The sequence below is a fragment of the Drosophila yakuba genome, chromosome 2R (genome assembly GCF_016746365.2).
Source record: "Drosophila yakuba strain Tai18E2 chromosome 2R, Prin_Dyak_Tai18E2_2.1, whole genome shotgun sequence".
Taxonomy (NCBI): Eukaryota; Metazoa; Arthropoda; class Insecta; order Diptera; family Drosophilidae; genus Drosophila; species Drosophila yakuba.
The window spans coordinates 21,930,470-21,947,187 of record NC_052528.2 but is presented as its reverse complement, the minus strand read 5'-3'; the positions used below and the strand labels follow the sequence as shown (position 1 = coordinate 21,947,187).

Here is a 16,718-nt window from a genome sequence, read left to right as displayed (position 1 = left end):
CGTTGTAGTTAATACTAATAAGACTTTTTATATAATAAGACTTTTTATATAATAAGACTTTACCATAACATTTGTTTAAGTTATCTTTAACGTAAGAATTCAAATTTTAAAATTCAACATAGTGAAACCGTTGCAGCACGCAGCGTTGCCACACTGCAAAAGCCCAAGTCCACGGCTGGCCACTCTAACAGCTGACTGTTAACAACAAAGGAAAACAATACGCGACCGGCTTTTCATTTTGCACGCATTCCCCGAATTTTCCTGCTTAAACAGCCCCTGGAGTGGAAAACAAGCAAAGCAACTGACCTGCCACATCCTGCAGCCTTCGCATGAAATGAGCCAACACGAACCGTCTAAGGGAAAGCGGTAAACAAGGAAAATGTGAGTAGGTGGCGGGGGTGGAAAGCGCCGGAAAACGCGGCAACGTTCAAATCGCTTCGGATTTTCCACTCCATTCGAGTGGCAGCCGAGCAGCAGAAAGGACACGCGCCGCGCACCGCTGGGGCAGCAAATCCTAAGACCCAAACAAACAATAAATCGCAGCGCCTCGAGAAAAAACGCCAGCTAACTTCTAGTTGTGTTTGCTATTTCAGCGCCATGGAGGACTTTGCCAGCATAAAGCCGCACAGTTCGGTGGTCAAACTGGCCTCGTGCCTGGAGAAGATCTACGCCAAGGTGGTGGAGAGCCGGGAGAAGCAGGTGCCCGAGCACCAAATCAAGGAAATCGAGTTCCTCAAGGCGCAGTGCAAGCACGACCACATGCAACTCAGCCTGATGAGCTGTCAGACGCTGGTGCGCCTGGTGGATGAGGGCGTCCTGGAGGCCAACGGAGTGCAGAACAGCCTGCTCTCCATGCTGGCGAACGCGAGGTGAGGACAACGGAACGGGCATCTGGCCAGAGAACCCGCCCACGACCCACATACATGCACATACACACGTGTGTGGCTCGATTCCGCAGGGCGCTCCTTTGAACTTCCGGAGCAGCGGTCTGCAGCAGGCGGGGGAGGTGGAACAGCGAACAGCAGGACGGCTGGCGTGCTGGTCTATCAGGCTAAGTGGAGCGCAGCGATTCCAATTGCAAAATTGCCCACTAAGGTGCATAAATTAGCCAGCCAGAGTCTGCCCGACTGCGTGGATGCAAACAGCGTGGATTCCCCAGTGCAGGCAGTTAATTAACGCGCCATTTAACGCCTGCCACCGCCAGCAAGTGCCTCCAACATTGTTGACCCTCCTTCCGGCCGTCGACGCACGCAATCCCTCGCATTTCCGCTGGACGCGTGCCCCAAAATTAATTGCCCAGCACTTGGCACGTCATGTAGCAAATGCGCAAATGAATTATGACTCCGAGTTGATCCAAAATCCCAGTTGTTTGGCAATGACTCGGTTTCCGCTTGGCCGCAATCCGCAGTCGTCAATCTTGTGGATCAACAGCGATTATGCCTGGGTCGTTCCCATTTCCCGCCACGCAGCGCTACACCCACATATCATATCCTGCAGCCTTGACTGGCAAATATTTGATGTATGCAAAGCCAGTGAAAAGTCTGGCATTGAACTTGAAATGTTTGCGGTGCGACGAAGGACGAACAAGCGGTCATGTAATACCGGAATTAACCTTGATAAGCCCGTCCGGTCCGGTCGAGCTGCAAGTGCAAGCAAAAAGGATTGCATATTAATTGGCCCGCAATTAGAGGCCATACCCAGGCGACTTGTGGCCACAGCGTGAATTGTAATTACCTCGTCAAACGCAAAGCGATTTACGCCACCTCCGTCCTTGACTGCTGATTTGCAGCTGCTACTCCGGAAGTGACTGCTAATCGGCTAACACAGTCGTTCCATCTTAATGGTTGCAGGCATTGTAAACGCCTAAAAGTGTCACTCTTAGTTTAAGTATCTTAAACTGTAATCTTAATCCCATTTGAAGTGGCTACTTACACCAGAACTTCCTGATCCCTTTGCTTCCAGTCCAATGCGCTTTGCCATCATCACGGAGAGCATCTTGGGTCTGCAGCTCTTAGGCCTGAAGCGCAGGACCTCGTCCCTCAAGGACCAGGAGTCCTATCAGTGTTCTTATGGCCTGAAGACGCAGCAGCATCCGCTGATCTCGCTGCTCCAGCACTCTAGTGCCAACATGCACGATGTGGCCAACAAGATCATTGGCATTTGTCAGCACCACGACAAAAGGTGAGTTTAACCTATCTGCGGTGATTGGCAAAGTGTGAATTACATATCTCAACTACGATTTCAGCATTCGGGACTACAGCATAGAATACATGAGACCCGTGTTTCTCTACGTGCTCTGCAATCCCCAAACGCTGCACGACGTAAAGCCCATTTGGACTTGTGTGCTTAATCTTAGTGGTAAGCAGCCGGAGGCGCGAGCTCTGATGCAGGAGCTGCTGGCGTGGAGCAAGTTCAACAACGCGAACACTTGTCTGTGCACCAGCATTCTGGTCATCGAGGCCATCGACCACTTTCTGCAGCGAGAGGACCACGCGCAGTCCATCGACTTGGGAATCTATCAAGCCTGTCTCATCAAACAGCTTGCCAACTACGGAATCGATCCGCGACCCAGTCTGCAGTGCCTGCTCCGAGTGCTCCATGCCACGCGGGAGCACACGAAGGACCACTACCATGTCCTACTGGTTCTTCTTGCCGAGGTTTTGCACGTTCTGTCGCCTTTCTACCTGGCGGATCTGCTGCGCATCATCGTTTTCGTGGTGGTGCAGGAGCGCTGTGGCCATGAATACATTCTGAACATGTGTCTGGACGGAATTATTCAGTGGATGTCTCAGACTGCATTCATACCCGCAGAAGGCTTGGCATTGGCCCATCAGATAGTCGAAAGGGTGTTGGACACCGAGAGATCTGACCAGGCGGCAGAGTTGATCTCCACCAAGCAATTGAAGCCCGCCCATATGCGCAACTATCACCCGGACATTGCGATCGCCTTCGATTTAGCCACATTGGTGGAGTCCTTCGACGCCTCCGACAACCAGGACGTATTCGCCTTTGTGGATGCCCTGAATGTCAAGGCCAATTCGGTATTCTGCCAGCGCCTGCACCTCTTTCTGCGCGCGCTTTTCCTATCGAAGAAGCCGCCTGTGGATTGCTGGTTCAAGATCTACGAGGTCATATTGCAAATCATTAAGGTCAACGAGGACATCGCCTATGATTTCCTTATGACATACATCTTCAAGCTCGCCCACGAAAGCAATCCCGAGTTGCAGCTGGAGCTACTCAGGGGATTGGCCAGCTTTGCCGTCTGCAAGGTAAGAGGTGTCACATATACTCCTTTACATTTAATTGAATATATTATTTTCAGGACAATGTGCCCATGATACTCAACACCATACGAAATCTTTCCACCGAGAACGGCACATTCTGCGTGGACCTCTATGTGCGTCTGTGGCGAGTGGAGACGCGTACCTATCCCTTCCTGCTGAAGCAGATTGCCCAACCACTGCCGGACAATGACAAGCGCTGGGAGCTGCAGATAGCCCGCACCCATGCCATGCGCGAGATCTGCCAGGAGAAGTAGCTTTAAATTAACCCCCAACCTAAGGCATTGCTGATCGACTAACACTCATTTCCAGACCCACTTTACATGGCTCGGAGCTGCTCCCGCATCTTAGCAACACCCTCAACCATTCCTCCGATGAGGCGGGTGATCTGGCCACGTCCTTGGCCTTGGATGCCATATACGCTTTGTGTGACAGTCACACCGTGAACATTGCTTCCACCTGGCAGGCACTGGGCAGTAAGTTCCGAAACGAACTGCGTCCGCAAACGCTTAAATCGCTGTACAGGCTCTTTGGTCTCGTGCCGCTGCTGCAGACGCCCACCCTGGAGTACGAGAAGCTGGCGGATGATGCGCTGGAGCAGCTGTGGCAAGCTATTAGCCGGCCGGGCACGGATGCTGCCCAGGTGCGGAATGCCCTCGTTGCACTCAAAAACTACGAACCGGGAGTTACCTTGAACCTACGCCACATTCCAGCACACTTTCGCTTTGAAATCGTTGGAGGAGGAGTGGGACCTGGAGGTCCCGGCGGTCGAGAAGTTGTGGATCTGCAGCAGGAGACGGTGCCCGGTGAGGTGTGGGTGCAGCTGCTGCAGAAGATACGTCCGGAGTGCGGAGATGCGGCGGCGGACTTGATTTCCCATCACATAGGCAATGAGATTGGCGCGTTTCGCAGCGGAGTCTACCGCCTGCCCGAGGGAAAGCCGGAGCCGCGGAAGCTGGTGGGCTTGTTTGCCACCAGTCCACTGCGGGCTGTGACCAACTATCTGGTGAGCCAAGCGCGCTTTGGAGATTACGTCCCAGAACCGTATGCCGTAACTTTCGCCCTGCGTTCGCTGTCGAAAAAGTTTCCGAAGCCCATTCCGCCGCTGGACTGGAGTTGCCTCACCAGCTTTTTCCACTTGTCTTTCGATGCGCGAAAGTATTGCATCATAATTGCCAAGAATCAGGCCGTTAACTCGGGAACCGCCAAGCGTCTCCTGGAAAACTTCCTGATCGACTTTGAGCCCAATTGCTTTGAGGAGGATCTCTTGCTCCTCTTTTCATTGCTGCCAGAGATTGCGAACAGCGTAAGCCTCCAGATTCTGAAGAACTTCGCCGAGAAGGTGGCTGTCTACTGCTTTAAGGAATCGCAGATAAATGACTTTGTTGAAGGTATGTCCAAATGCGCTTTGATTCGAATGAAACATTTACTTAACCCCTTAACATCTTCCCAGGATGCTTGTTCGAAAAGTTCTTGGAAAGCGTTAAGTACATATTCACCGGTAAATGTGACATTCCCGAGGTGCTGGACGTTTTCACGCTGATTGTTGAGCGTTACATGGACTCGATGAACCTGGACTCAAGGCTCTTCGAACGCTATACCGAAGTGGTGGCCACACTGCATCCGAATGCCATTGATGGTCTAACGACGCCAGCCAATTGGTGGGAGACGCCGGTGGGCAAGCTGAAAAAGGCCACCATCATTCGCTGCTATTTGGTTTTGTACAACGAGAAGCTTCCAAATCCTCTCAAGTGGCTCACCGCCATAATTGATGCCTATGAGAAACGAGCGGAGGAGCGGCCCTTCTTCTACCGCCACCTGGCAGCCACTCTGTACGCTTTTGCCAGCGATGAGCACTCCAGCAACTGGATAGCGGAGATGTTCCTAGAGATCCAAATGCTCTTGGCCGAAGGCTCCAACAAGGAGAAGGTGCACAGGGCGCTGTACCTGCTGGACATCTTCATCCTAGCCGTGGACGTGCTCTCGGGCTGTGCCGTGCTGTTGGGCAGCGTGGATGTGGTAGCCACGGACGATAAGCAGCGACTGTCGATGTTCCCGGAGAGCTTGCAGTACCTGTGCGATCACATCTTTTGGAAGGATCAGGAGGCTAAGGTTTGAAACACTTCGGTTGTTATTCCCTACCAAATACCAATGAGAATCCTTGCAGATATACGAATTCCTCTTCAATCTCTATAAGCACACGACTATGCCCTCTTCGTATGCCGATGTCTTCAGGGAGGCCATCATCTGCTCCCGGAACAAGCCCTATTTTGATAGCAAGGGCGTCTGGACCAAATACGTAGGACTGCGTAAATGAACAGGACGACCACTCACCGCATTTAGACCCTCTCCGCCCACGCCTGAAGTGCACTTGAATGGCTAGAACCAACCGCCTACCGTCAATGTTAGTCAATTTTTGATAGCCATCGTGTTTGTTACTTGTATGTGTTTGAACTTTAACGTACATTAAATGCATTTTTGCGCACAACATTTGAATCTGCCAAGTGCTGCCAGATGGGCGCAAAGTGTGGCCACTGATAGTCGTCGAAAGCCGATAGCTTCGGGGGTGGTTCCTATCGACCGCAGCACACCCCTAGTTCGGACATTCGCTTAGAAGAATTTATTATTATTCCGGAATAATTACAAAAAAAATGCAATAAAACATCCAACACGAGTGCATTTCTACCAAATTAACGGGTATCCCTTGCGTGAGCTTGTGAACCGGTTGTCGAATCAGTGCAAAGTGACTTTGTGGCTCGTTTTCACGCGAGGCAACAGGAAAACCCAATCAAAACGTAAACAATGGACGAAATAAAGCTCGCCAAGGTTAGTTATCAGCTTAATCAATGCGATAGGGTAAAATGCAGCCAGGGTCATCACTCGGCGACCACTGTGGAGCACCTGGCCGGGATGCCGCGAAGGTGCAGTGAGTCATCCAACTGGGGGGCTGGCCACTCGGAAATCGATGGAGTGGGTGCTCCACCTGCGCCCTTTCCGTGGGAAAGGTACCGGCTACTCCGCCCACACAGGTGGGAGCTCCTCCCCGGGAAGGTGTGAGCACTCCCAGCTATTCATGTCCATTAATATGGAACCAAAACATGCGCATAGAATCCAAAAGTAAATAAGCTACCACCCGCTCTCTCTTCCCAGTAAAATCAGTCAAAAACCGCCCACACAGCCTCCATTTTTAACCGTGAAAAGTCGTTTATCCAAATCAGTGGAAAGTTCTCTCGGCGTCCAGAAGGAAGGTTACATACACTTCTGCCCTTCGACGTGGCCTATTTAACTGGGTTCGTGTTGCGGCCGAAGTTGATGAGATTCCCGCCTCCCCGAAATGGGTTAGTTATTAGGGCAAGTCTATAAACTAATTTGGATTTGAAGGCAGCGATAGGAACTTCGCCCAAATTTGCATGCCAACACGGACTGAAATACCCCTTTTAAGTAATGTAAACATAATTATTAAAGCCCTTTCAAGGAAAAATCTCGTATAGGTAATATTGTTTTTCTACAAAATGTTAATAGTTTTTAGAAGTTAAACAAACTACTTATTAATGAGGTGGCTAATATTAAACCATAAACTTGTTACATAATCATTAAGTATTCAAGTTTAATATGCTAAGACTTTGTTTAGAATCAACTCAATCCTTACAGGGTATTTCAATGTAACAAACTGCCCAATTTGTCCTCTCTCCGTTCGAGAGAGAACTTCCCCTGGCAAATTTCCCCAACACAAAATCGTAGCACGCTTTTAAGCGCGCGCATTCGTCGCTTTCAATTGAGTTACAATCCATCGCTCGACGGGAGCACTTCGCGCCGCGCCAACCAAACTACACACACTCATATTCGTGTGGGAAAATCGGAAGAAAAAGGGAAAATCGCACAGCAAATCGCAGTGTATAGCGCGAGTTTCGCGCTCGTGAGGCAGGCGAAAAGTGAAAGTCCCAAGTCCCAAGCCCTTCGATTCCACCCATACAAACTCGATTTGATTCCATTCGAGTTGCCAGCACACGATTGCTGCTGATTCAAAATCAATAAAGCGGCCATCCCATAATGGACTTCACCCGCTTCATGAACAAGTTCAACGAGATCGAGCGCCAATTGTCCCCCACCTCCGCTTTGCGCCTCAGCTTCGACAACATTTCGCCGGAGACGGAGGAGCCGCCGGACGGCAACAAGAGGCTGTGGGGCGTGCCCGTGCCGCCCTTCGTCTCCGAGAAGGTGGTCTCCTGGATCGAGGAGGAGTTCCACGAGGCTCCGCTCTTCTACAACGGCAACAGTGTGCTCAAGAAGGTAACCCGCACGCTTACCATGCAAAATCATGGCGAGAAAATCGTGCTAATTTTTCCTTTTCCCATTTCACCCATGGCCACCGGCTACTGGCCGGAAAATATGCAAATCAGCATCGAGCACACAGGCAACATGCTCGAGGCTGCCAAAAGTTGTCTTCGCCCCCTTCCCGAAACCCCTTTTCCGATTTGGGTCATGTGTAGGGGCAGGTTCTGGCTCCATCCCGACTGCATCCGGGCGTCGACTGCATGTGCGTCACCACAATCACTCCTGGGCAGCCACAAGTCTGACAGATTGTTGCAGTGTCAGCGGGACACTCGGCTCCGGAGCTCGGTCAATTAATGGGATGGCTTTTCCATCAAAGTCGCAAATGCAACTGCCATCGGTTGGCAAATTACACTCGTACATCAAGTGCAGGCCACCAGAATGGCAATTGTCAAGGTTTCCCATGTTGACTACCAAGGGGTTTTGAATTAATTAGATTGAATTAATATTGGTTGGTTTATTCCTATTTGTGTGTGTCTAATAATTAACATTTGAAATACCATTAAAAGTTCTTTATTGATTCTCTTTTCATTAGTTTTATGCCTCAGTTTGTTTTATAATTCGAATTAGAACGTACATTAAGTATGCGCCACGTTGCCAGCAAACTGATGGCCATAATCAAGCTTCTTCATGTGCTACATAACTATAGTAAATCGAATAAAACACTCGTGCATGGGTGCAAAAACTTAAATGAAAGGAGGCTTAAATCATTATCCTAAATCCATAGACCGTTTTAATATATGATACGTTTGTTTGAGTGACATATCCTGCTTTAAAAGGTCGACCTTAAAGTTCAAAACATCTCTACTGTGCTCAGTTGGGTAAATTGGTTTAACTTATAGCCAGGCTTCAATTTGCATGTTCAGCTTGCTGCCCGCTGGGCGAGAGTAATGAACTCCCACTGGCTAAATCAGGCAATTAACTAACCTTATCTATCCCGACAATGGACCCGGCTCAAACAAAGGCCTCAATCTAAGTGACATGAAAGGAAATTAGTCCGATGATGAACGGCTCTCGGGAAATGAAATATGTTGGCCTCCTGGGCAATAAAAGCCGGCGCAGACAAAACGGAAAAAGGGAATAAAATGAGTGGAAGGAGCAGGGGAATCGAGTCTGGAGGACCATCAAAGGAATTAATGGGCCGCTGGTCGGTGGCAAAGCAACTAACCGCAAGGGGCACTACATGTGCCTATACTTGGTTGGTGCTTTAAAGTTGACATATTCCCGGCTTTGATGAATGCTTGATGAAGCTTCCTTTCACTTCAGCCGGGGATTCGCTGAAAAGTTGATTGAAAAAGTTTGCTCCTTCGCGGTTCTCATGCAGTTTATTCTTTGTCGTGTGGCATGTGTACGTACGAGTGGGTTTCCACAAAACTATATGGATTCCGCTGACGTCAGCGGGCTCAGCTGAAGCGAAGCGAATTTAAATCTGAAATTGTAACCATTTCGATTCTCTCTGTCTCTCTGTTTGTTCAGGTGGAAAATGTGCGGATGATAGATCGCTACAATACCAAAAATCCCACGGTGGGCACCCTCTATCTGACGGCCACCCATCTGATATTCGTGGAGCCCGACAGCAACAAGGAGACCTGGGTAAGTAGCCCCTAATGACATCATCAATGTAGCAGTAGAAGTAGCTTTGCGAACTTCTTCGAACTTCTGCGACTGGAGTGGCAAGTGTGGATTTGCGTGGCCCACAAAACGTTTATGTGAGTCACCACTATGCTTGCAAATAAGTCTGCTGCTGCTGCTGCTGCTGGCGAACGTGCTCAAATGGGTTTCTTTTCGGTTTAGCACCGACCTCGCAGCTGTCAAAAAGTTTACAGCCCCTCTGGATGTCGACTGATGTCTCAGGTCGGCTGCATTTCCTTTTGCGCCTTCGCGTCGAGTGGAAAATGGCGCTTAAGTGGGGAAAAGCTTGCTTTAAACAAGACTGCGCTTTAAGTTTCTTGTTTACCAAGGAATTTAATTCGCCTCCTGCAATCTGGCACACAACGGAATGTTTGCACAAGCGTGTTGCGTATACGCCCCATTGCACGCATACAAATTGAATTTCGTTCAGCGCTGCTGTCGCTGCAGGAAACATCTCTTTAAACTCGCCACAAATGGGTTGAAAAGCTGTTGCAGCTCAGTGCTCGTGCGTTGTGTTTACAAATGCGATTTTTGCCAGCGAAATTGAAAGGACAAACTGACAATAAGCCGCCTGAATAGTCGCGAAAATCCTAGCTTAGCTTTATATTGCACAATAAGTGCCCGACATGCTCATATCCTTTGACACACCGCCGGTGTCCTTTGCTGCTCAAATCGCTGCACATGCGAGTGCCACTAAATGCGATTAATAATGCCAGCCGTGTAAGTTGCCCACTGCGTATACGTAACGAGGTTTCCGGCCGAAGGCAGGCAAGCATTGCATTTTAATTGCCACGCCAAAATTGTATTAATTATGCACTCCCCGGAGCAAGTTGGCGGATCCGAGTGCCACAAGTGGCCCAGGAGCGTAGGTGTCGGGATTCCGCACTTGCGGGGACCGCGCAAAGTGGTTAATTAAAAGTGAAAACACTTAGGATCGTAGTAAGCGAGCCACCGCCGTGAGGGGGCGAAAAGCAGGCGACTATCGATTTTCTGCGCCATTGAAAACTGGTTGCTTAGTTCCTCATAATCCGGCAGCTGCTCCCCGCTAGCATTCCGCCCCTGACTCAACTGACTCAACTTTTACTGCCCGCCACTGGGGCGCATCAATTATTTAGTGGCGAAAGCAGTTCTGGCCAGGCACGTAGCTGGGATGTCCAAAGGGGGAAGTTGTGGTGAGCGTTGCATAAGAGCAGCCTTGGGCGAAGTCACGGTCGTAAGCTGGTTTCTTGAATGTTTCGCTCACAAAGGGGAGCAGGCCATAAGCAGCAATCATCCGAGTAGCTGGAAGCTGGAAGAATGAGCCAATGCAACCTTTATATTTTCAATAGATTTATTAACCACACAGGACGTTATATCCTTGTATTTACGCTGTGCTGCCTTTTCAGATCCTGCACATGCACGTGGCCAGCATTGAGAAGCTGCCCCTAAGCACGACAGGATCTCCGCTGCTCATCCGCTGCAAGACCTTTCTATCCGTAACTTTCGTCATTCCCAAGGACTCCGAGTGCCACGATGTCTACACCTCGCTGCTGAAACTGTTCCAGCCGGGTAAGAAGAATTCACAATACACAAGACTGCGACCGTCATTCATAGGACGACATTTCTGTATTCCTCTCCATCATCGCGGGCAGTGTCCATCAACAAATTGTATTGCTTCAACTACCAGCCGAACAAGGATGATTTCCCCAAGAACGCCGGCTGGGACTACTTCAAGCTGGAGGCCGAGTTCAAGCACATGCTGGTGCCCAACGAGGCCTGGACCCTGTGCTCCATGAACGAGAAGTACGAGCTGTGCGACACCTATCCGCGCCAGATTTACGTGCCCAAGGAGGCCACCACGCTGATGCTCATCAGCAGCTCGCGCTTCCGCTCCAAAGGCCGCCTCCCAGCGCTCACCTATCTGCACAACAACAAGGTGATGCTAGCATTTAACTCCTTATATCAGCAGAAAGAGCAGACATAAACGACTTTGAACCACATAGGCCTCCATCTGCCGCTGCAGTCAGCCCCTGTCTGGATTCAGTGCCCGGTGCCTGGAGGATGAGCAAATGCTGGAGGCCATACGCAAGACGAATTCCAACACGGACTACATGTATGTGGTGGACACACGACCGCGGGTGAGAGAGCGACAGGGGAATCCCCCGGGGCGAGCATATGCAAATAATCCATTTACGCCATTTGCAGATTAATGCCATGGCCAACAGAGCCGCCGGCAAGGGATACGAGAACGAGGCGTTCTACGAGAACATCAAATTCCACTTCCTCGGCATCGAGAACATCCACGTGCAGCGCGCCAGTCTGCAAAAGGTACTGGAGGCCTGCGAACAGAAGTCGCCCACGATGAGCGCCTTCATAAATGCCCTGGAGTCATCCGGCTGGCTGAAGCACATTCGCTCCATATTGGACACGTCGAGGTGAGCTAACACACAGGCGCCTCTCACAATGGCTTTGTGGTCTGATGTATTAACATCTCTTTCGTGACCCTGCAGCTTCATCGCCAACGCCGTGGACAAAGGCGTCTCGGTGGTGGTCCACTGCTCCGACGGCTGGGATCGCACTGCCCAGGTCTGTTCGCTGGCGCAACTAATGCTGAACCCCTACTACCGGACCATCAAGGGCTTCCAGGCGCTGATCGAGAAGGACTGGCTGGCCTTCGGGCACAAGTTCAGCGAGCGCTGCGGTCATATCCAGACAGATGCCCGCGAGGTGTCGCCGATCTTCACTCAGTTCCTGGACTGCACCTGGCAGCTAATGTCACAGCGCAGCGAGGCCTTCGAGTTCAACGAGCGATTCCTGCTGATCCTGCACGACCACGTGCACTCATGTCAATTCGGCACCTTCGTGGGCAACTGCGAGAAGGACCGCTTGGACCTGAAGCTGGCCGAGCGCACCTTCTCACTGTGGGGCTTTATGGCCAACCACCTGAACGAGTATATCAACCCGCTGTACAAACCAAATGTGGACGAGGCCATTAAGGCCAACCTGGCACCGCAGTGCATCAAGTGAGTACTTCCTAGAGTGAACCAAGTCTTATATAAAGTATGCCCTTCTCACCCAGATTCTGGCGCGGCATGTACAGTCGCTTCGAGAGCGGCATCCATCCGCGGGAGCCACTGGGCGACCTGCTGCTCGATAGCAAGGAGCACTGCAACTCACTGGAGGACCACGTGCAGCATCTGACCAAGCGCATAGCCAGCTTCAAGAACTACATCTCCAAGTCGGCCAAGAAACTGCAAGACGCCACCAGCGCCCCTAGCAAAGTTAGCAAGGAGCTCTCCAGCAACGAGATCAATGATAACAAGTGGGAAATGAGCCTATATAATTGAGTTCAAGACGCATCTTATATAATCTATCCTCTGTTGCAGATACAACTACGATAAGAAGCTAAGCGAACTGTCCGCAGCCGATGATGACCACCCGCTCAAGGCCAGCAACATGTCCTTTGCCAGCCTGTCGCTGAGCGCGGAACAATCCAGTCCGCCACAGGCGTTGCCCGAGGAAATCAACTCCGTGGCCGTAGACTGGAAGCCCATGCGCAATGTGACAACCTGCTCCTGCTCCACGCCCTTCGATCAGTTCAGCAAAAAGGTGGGTAGCTCCACGTACTCAAACAAGACTTCCAATGCTCATTATCCAATCCTCGAATAGACACACTGCTGGCGCTGCGGGGACATCTTCTGCGAGCGCTGCATCGACAAGAACGTGGCTCTGCCTGGACACGACAGTGGCAAGCCGGTTCCAGTGTGCCGGGGCTGCTTCCGGCAAATGCAAAAGCAGAGCCCGTAGAGAGAATAAGGGCAGGATCATGAAACGGATGTGGTTGGGTGATGAGCGGAGCTAGGATGTGCGATCGATATGGAAAGAAACGCTATTAATTATATTGTGTGTATTTATTGTTGCATTTGTAGCTTTAGCTGCTTGTAGAAGCGCATTCAAGTTGTTGCAAATGGAAATCAAAAGAGTAAAACCAAATCAATCCACCAGCGATTGGCTTCCAGGCATCGTCCTAGTCTTTAAGCCGGGCACAAAACTGTATTTTGTTGTTAGAATCTAGAGCTACTTATTTGCCAGTCGCAGCCCCCACAAGAAAAGTACAATTAGTTGTCAGAGCATCTTTGCTCCTGATCAAAATAAATATAATTTCGGAAGAACTCGGCGGTCTCCGGATGTACAGACATTTGGGCGTAGCCCTTCTTCGCAGCAGCGGTCCCTGGCATCCAGTATATTCCACTAACAGTAACGCGCAGACACCCGTAAATTATGGAAACTATGCATTCTTGTTTGTCGATTTGATCAAAGTGTAATAAAAATTATTTATTCAACAACTGCGAGTTTCTACTGAGCGATCGATGAATTCTGATTAGTAGCCAATGTCTGGCTTAATGCGGAGAATGACCGGAACACTGGTGCAGGGCAGGATGGCCACCTCGGTGACCACGGCACTCACCAGCTCCGGCGGAGTAATGTCGTAGCTGAGGTTGAGCGGCAATAGCTTCCCCTTGGCCGCCCAGTTGCTTAGCTGGCACTTGTCCCCGCGCACCAGTTGGTTGGGGTCGCTCAGCTCGTTGTAGACGATGGCGTCCGTTTGGAAGCGCTCGCTGAACTTGTGCGTCTCGCAGCACACGAGGACCGGCACGTTGTGAGCATTGGCCACCAGGGCCACCTGGGCGGTGCCCGTGCGCGCCATCACGTATCCGTTGGCCAGCAGGGCGTGTGCTCCCAGCAGCACCTTCGTCGCCTCCGCCATCACATAGCCCACGGCGTTGATCAGCACGTAGGTGCACGGGATTCCGTTGGCGTGCAGTCGGCGCAGCAGCTCCTGGCCTTCGCATCCGGGTCGGGAATCGACGACAATCACCCGGAAGGCCACCTGGCGCCGCTTCGCCTCCTCACAGATGAACTGTATGAGGGAGGAACAGGCAAAGGTCAGCAGCACGTCGCCATCGGTGATCTTTTCCTGCAGGAAGCCGCTGATCGCTTGGGCCGCCTTGCCGATTTGATTTTCAATGTAAGTATCGATGAAGTGGACGAGCAGCTCCTTTAGCTGTTGAATAAATGCATTTTACCCATTGGATCTATATTCTTATATATGGACAAACGTACCTCCGTTTCGGGAACATCCGCTGGTAGCTGGGTCAGTTGGTTCTTGAATTGTTTGTAGGCATTGGATACGGACACAGCCAGCGGTCTGCACTTGTGGAGGTGGTCTACGTGGTGCTTCACAGCGGCGTCTAGGCTACGACCGAACTCCTTCTTCGCGGGCGTCTCGAAGTCGTGGACAACCTGTCGCAGTGCGTGCAGGAAGGCAATGCATCGAGCATTGGACCCGACCACAGTGCGCCTGGCGTACTGGACACCCAAGCGCGCAATGCTCGGATGGACGAGTGGATCGTTGATGAACTGGCTGTCTTCCTTGGCGCACACCAGGTGGTTGAACAGCTTCACCCGGCAGTCTCCATTGGGCGTGCTTGCTGGACATTTGCTGGGGGAACTGCTTGCGGCTGCCTTGGTGGGGGAAACGCTCTCTCGTTTCGGTTCCTTGGGAACAGCGGTGGGTGGAGCCTTGCCTGCTGGCTGAGCCTTTTTAGTCTGTCCCTGGGCCTTGGCTGCTCGTTGGGCTTCTTGGATAGCTCGACGCTCCGCTTTGCTGAGTGCTGGCTTCTTCTGTGCGAGAGGTGTAGAGGGATGCAGTTGAAGCAACAAAAATTGAAAATAGGGGGCTATTACCTTTTCCTGATCCGCTTCTGTTGCCGCAGGTGCAGCATTGGCTGGCACTGGAACTTGTTCTGCCACTTTCAGGTCAGCCATCTGTTGTGAGACGCCCTCCACCTTGGCTCCTCCGCCCTTGCCAGCTTTCTTGGCCGCCTTCTTGGCCTCGCGTTCAGCCTTGATCTGCTCGCGTGTCTTGTCACCCGCCTCCGCATCCTTGCCATTTACCGCAGCTGGCTGAGTTGTCTTTGAAACCACTGCATCCTGCACCTTCGTTGTGGTGGTGGTCGTCAGCTTGGTGGTTATGGTCGTCTGCTCCACCTCGGTGATGATTTTGGTGGCCGGAGTAGCGGGAGTGGGCGAAACAGTAGTCGAAGCAGTGGGAGGGGCAGGGGCGGCGGCAGTAGAAGTCGTAGCGTTTTTCTGTTTCTTGGCCTGCTTGGCCAGCTTCTTTGCCTCCCGCTCGGCCATTACCTGGTCACGAGTCTTCTCCGTGGCCACTGCATCCTGCTTTCCGGGCATTGCACTCGCGGCGTCGGTGGCTGAGGTCTCTGGGGTCGTTGTATTGCTGTCTTCCAGGCGATTTCGTTTGTTGCGCGGTCGATTGCGTTGCCTTTGCTTCTTGTGCTTGCTCTTCAACGTCTGGGCGTCAGTCTGCAGATACGGAATACGGAATTAGTTTTTGATGTGACAACATTCAAGACTATCAAACTGTTTGGATCCAATACAAAATCAAATCGGCAGACATGCTAAATCAAAACTAAATTTGGGGTACTCGGTACTTGGTAGGTAAGTTACTAAGACTCAAGCTAGCTACCTGTGGCACCTGTTCGCTAGTTAAAACCATTTTGCAAGCTTGAAAAGAGAAAGACATGGCAATTAAGGTGCAAAAGGATGTGAAAGGTTAAAGGTTCAGACTCCTGCGGTGGTGTTATTGAGTTCCAAGCAGCACCTTGCGGCTCTGGATAAGCGTGAAGCTGGCTTAGAATGGTTGACAACTTAAGCAGTGTGCTCGCTGTTTTTACCTTACGATTCTTTATTCTTATTCAAGAAAAAGAGACTTGAAAGTTTTGCTCACGATGGCAAAAAACCGTCCACCAGCTGATAGTGCTGCAAGTGAATCGATAGGCATTTCGATTGGCTGTGGTAAACACATGGACGGCGTTGCCAGATGCGCCAGCAGCCAGTGTCATATTTGGTGCTTTGCTCGCCGCACAAGTTGGCATTCCCATAGCTGTCTTTTATTTGTGAGGTTCGTATGTTCGCCTACCGCTGCCGAAAATTACATAATTTTTGCGTAAATTAAATTCGTTTAAATCGACCCTCCGCAGCTGCAAATTCCACGACTACCATGGCCGACAAAGCTGCTGCCGAGAAACCCGCCGGACGCCCCATGCGCTACCCGTACACCTTCTCCGCGAAGATAGCCCAATTCCCCATCAAGCACTACATCAAGAACCAGTGGATCTGGCGCTACTACTTCATTGCGGCCGTGGCCTGCGTGCCCGTGTTCTACAAGATCAGCAAACTGGGTGCGTAACACTCGCTTAGCGCCCCGTTGGCCCCTATTTATGCATTATTTCCTCCATCCCACTTTCAGCCAACTCGCCCGAAAACAAGAAGGCATGGGCCGAGTCCCAGGCCAAGGAGCATGCCGAGCACCACTAGACGGCCCGTAAATTAGTCTTAATTGTCGCATCAACATTTCAGAGCTGTTTGTGTTGGACCTAACGTGAAATCGGCGAATAAATGATTTGAAACGAG

General features: G+C 51.0%; 4 protein-coding genes across 9 annotated transcripts; 3 read left to right on the top strand and 1 right to left on the bottom strand.

Moving 5' to 3' along the window:
- Nucleotides 1–183: 183 nt before the first annotated feature.
- Nucleotides 184–5,771, top strand: LOC6531823 (focadhesin). 2 transcript variants are annotated; one of them, XM_002092574.4, is made up of 8 exons: nucleotides 184–381; nucleotides 594–869; nucleotides 1,963–2,181; nucleotides 2,246–3,269; nucleotides 3,323–3,534; nucleotides 3,594–4,672; nucleotides 4,735–5,393; nucleotides 5,449–5,771. In XM_002092574.4, exons 2-8 carry the CDS (start codon nucleotides 598–600, stop codon nucleotides 5,596–5,598), a joined length of 3,615 nt encoding a protein of 1,204 aa, XP_002092610.1. In that variant the 5' UTR covers nucleotides 184–381; nucleotides 594–597; the 3' UTR covers nucleotides 5,599–5,771. The 2 variants fall into 2 exon arrangements, with proteins under 2 accessions (XP_002092610.1, XP_039228798.1); XM_039372864.1 differs by lacking the exon at nucleotides 184–381 and having other exon boundaries at nucleotides 462–869.
- A 97-nt stretch (nucleotides 5,772–5,868) lies between these two features.
- Nucleotides 5,869–13,570, top strand: LOC6531822 (myotubularin-related protein 6). Of its 2 annotated transcripts, none has more exons than XM_002092573.4 (10): nucleotides 5,869–6,107; nucleotides 9,090–9,206; nucleotides 10,631–10,793; nucleotides 10,877–11,160; nucleotides 11,228–11,362; nucleotides 11,430–11,659; nucleotides 11,735–12,247; nucleotides 12,304–12,546; nucleotides 12,611–12,833; nucleotides 12,894–13,570. In XM_002092573.4, exons 1-10 carry the CDS (start codon nucleotides 6,084–6,086, stop codon nucleotides 13,029–13,031), a joined length of 2,070 nt encoding a protein of 689 aa, XP_002092609.1. In that variant the 5' UTR covers nucleotides 5,869–6,083; the 3' UTR covers nucleotides 13,032–13,570. The 2 variants fall into 2 exon arrangements, with proteins under 2 accessions (XP_002092609.1, XP_015051565.1); XM_015196079.3 differs by lacking the exon at nucleotides 5,869–6,107 and adding an exon at nucleotides 7,059–7,571.
- LOC6531821 (translation initiation factor eIF-2B subunit delta) lies at nucleotides 13,520–16,099 on the bottom strand. 4 transcript variants are annotated; one of them, XM_015196078.2, is made up of 5 exons: nucleotides 15,980–16,099; nucleotides 15,772–15,809; nucleotides 14,973–15,608; nucleotides 14,349–14,909; nucleotides 13,520–14,289 (listed from the first exon to the last, which is right to left on the bottom strand). In XM_015196078.2, the coding sequence occupies exons 2-5, from the start codon at nucleotides 15,799–15,801 to the stop codon at nucleotides 13,606–13,608; spliced, it is 1,911 nt and encodes a 636-aa protein (XP_015051564.1). In that variant the 5' UTR covers nucleotides 15,802–15,809; nucleotides 15,980–16,099; the 3' UTR covers nucleotides 13,520–13,605. The 4 variants fall into 4 exon arrangements, with proteins under 4 accessions (XP_015051564.1, XP_015051563.1, XP_015051562.1 ...); XM_015196077.2 differs by lacking the exon at nucleotides 15,772–15,809 and having other exon boundaries at nucleotides 15,980–16,081; XM_015196076.3 differs by lacking the exon at nucleotides 15,980–16,099 and having other exon boundaries at nucleotides 14,349–14,906; nucleotides 15,772–15,959.
- On the top strand, nucleotides 16,077–16,718 carry LOC6531820. Its single transcript, XM_002092571.3, has 3 exons — nucleotides 16,077–16,206; nucleotides 16,286–16,486; nucleotides 16,555–16,718. Exons 2-3 carry the CDS (start codon nucleotides 16,306–16,308, stop codon nucleotides 16,620–16,622), a joined length of 249 nt encoding a protein of 82 aa, XP_002092607.1. The 5' UTR covers nucleotides 16,077–16,206; nucleotides 16,286–16,305; the 3' UTR covers nucleotides 16,623–16,718.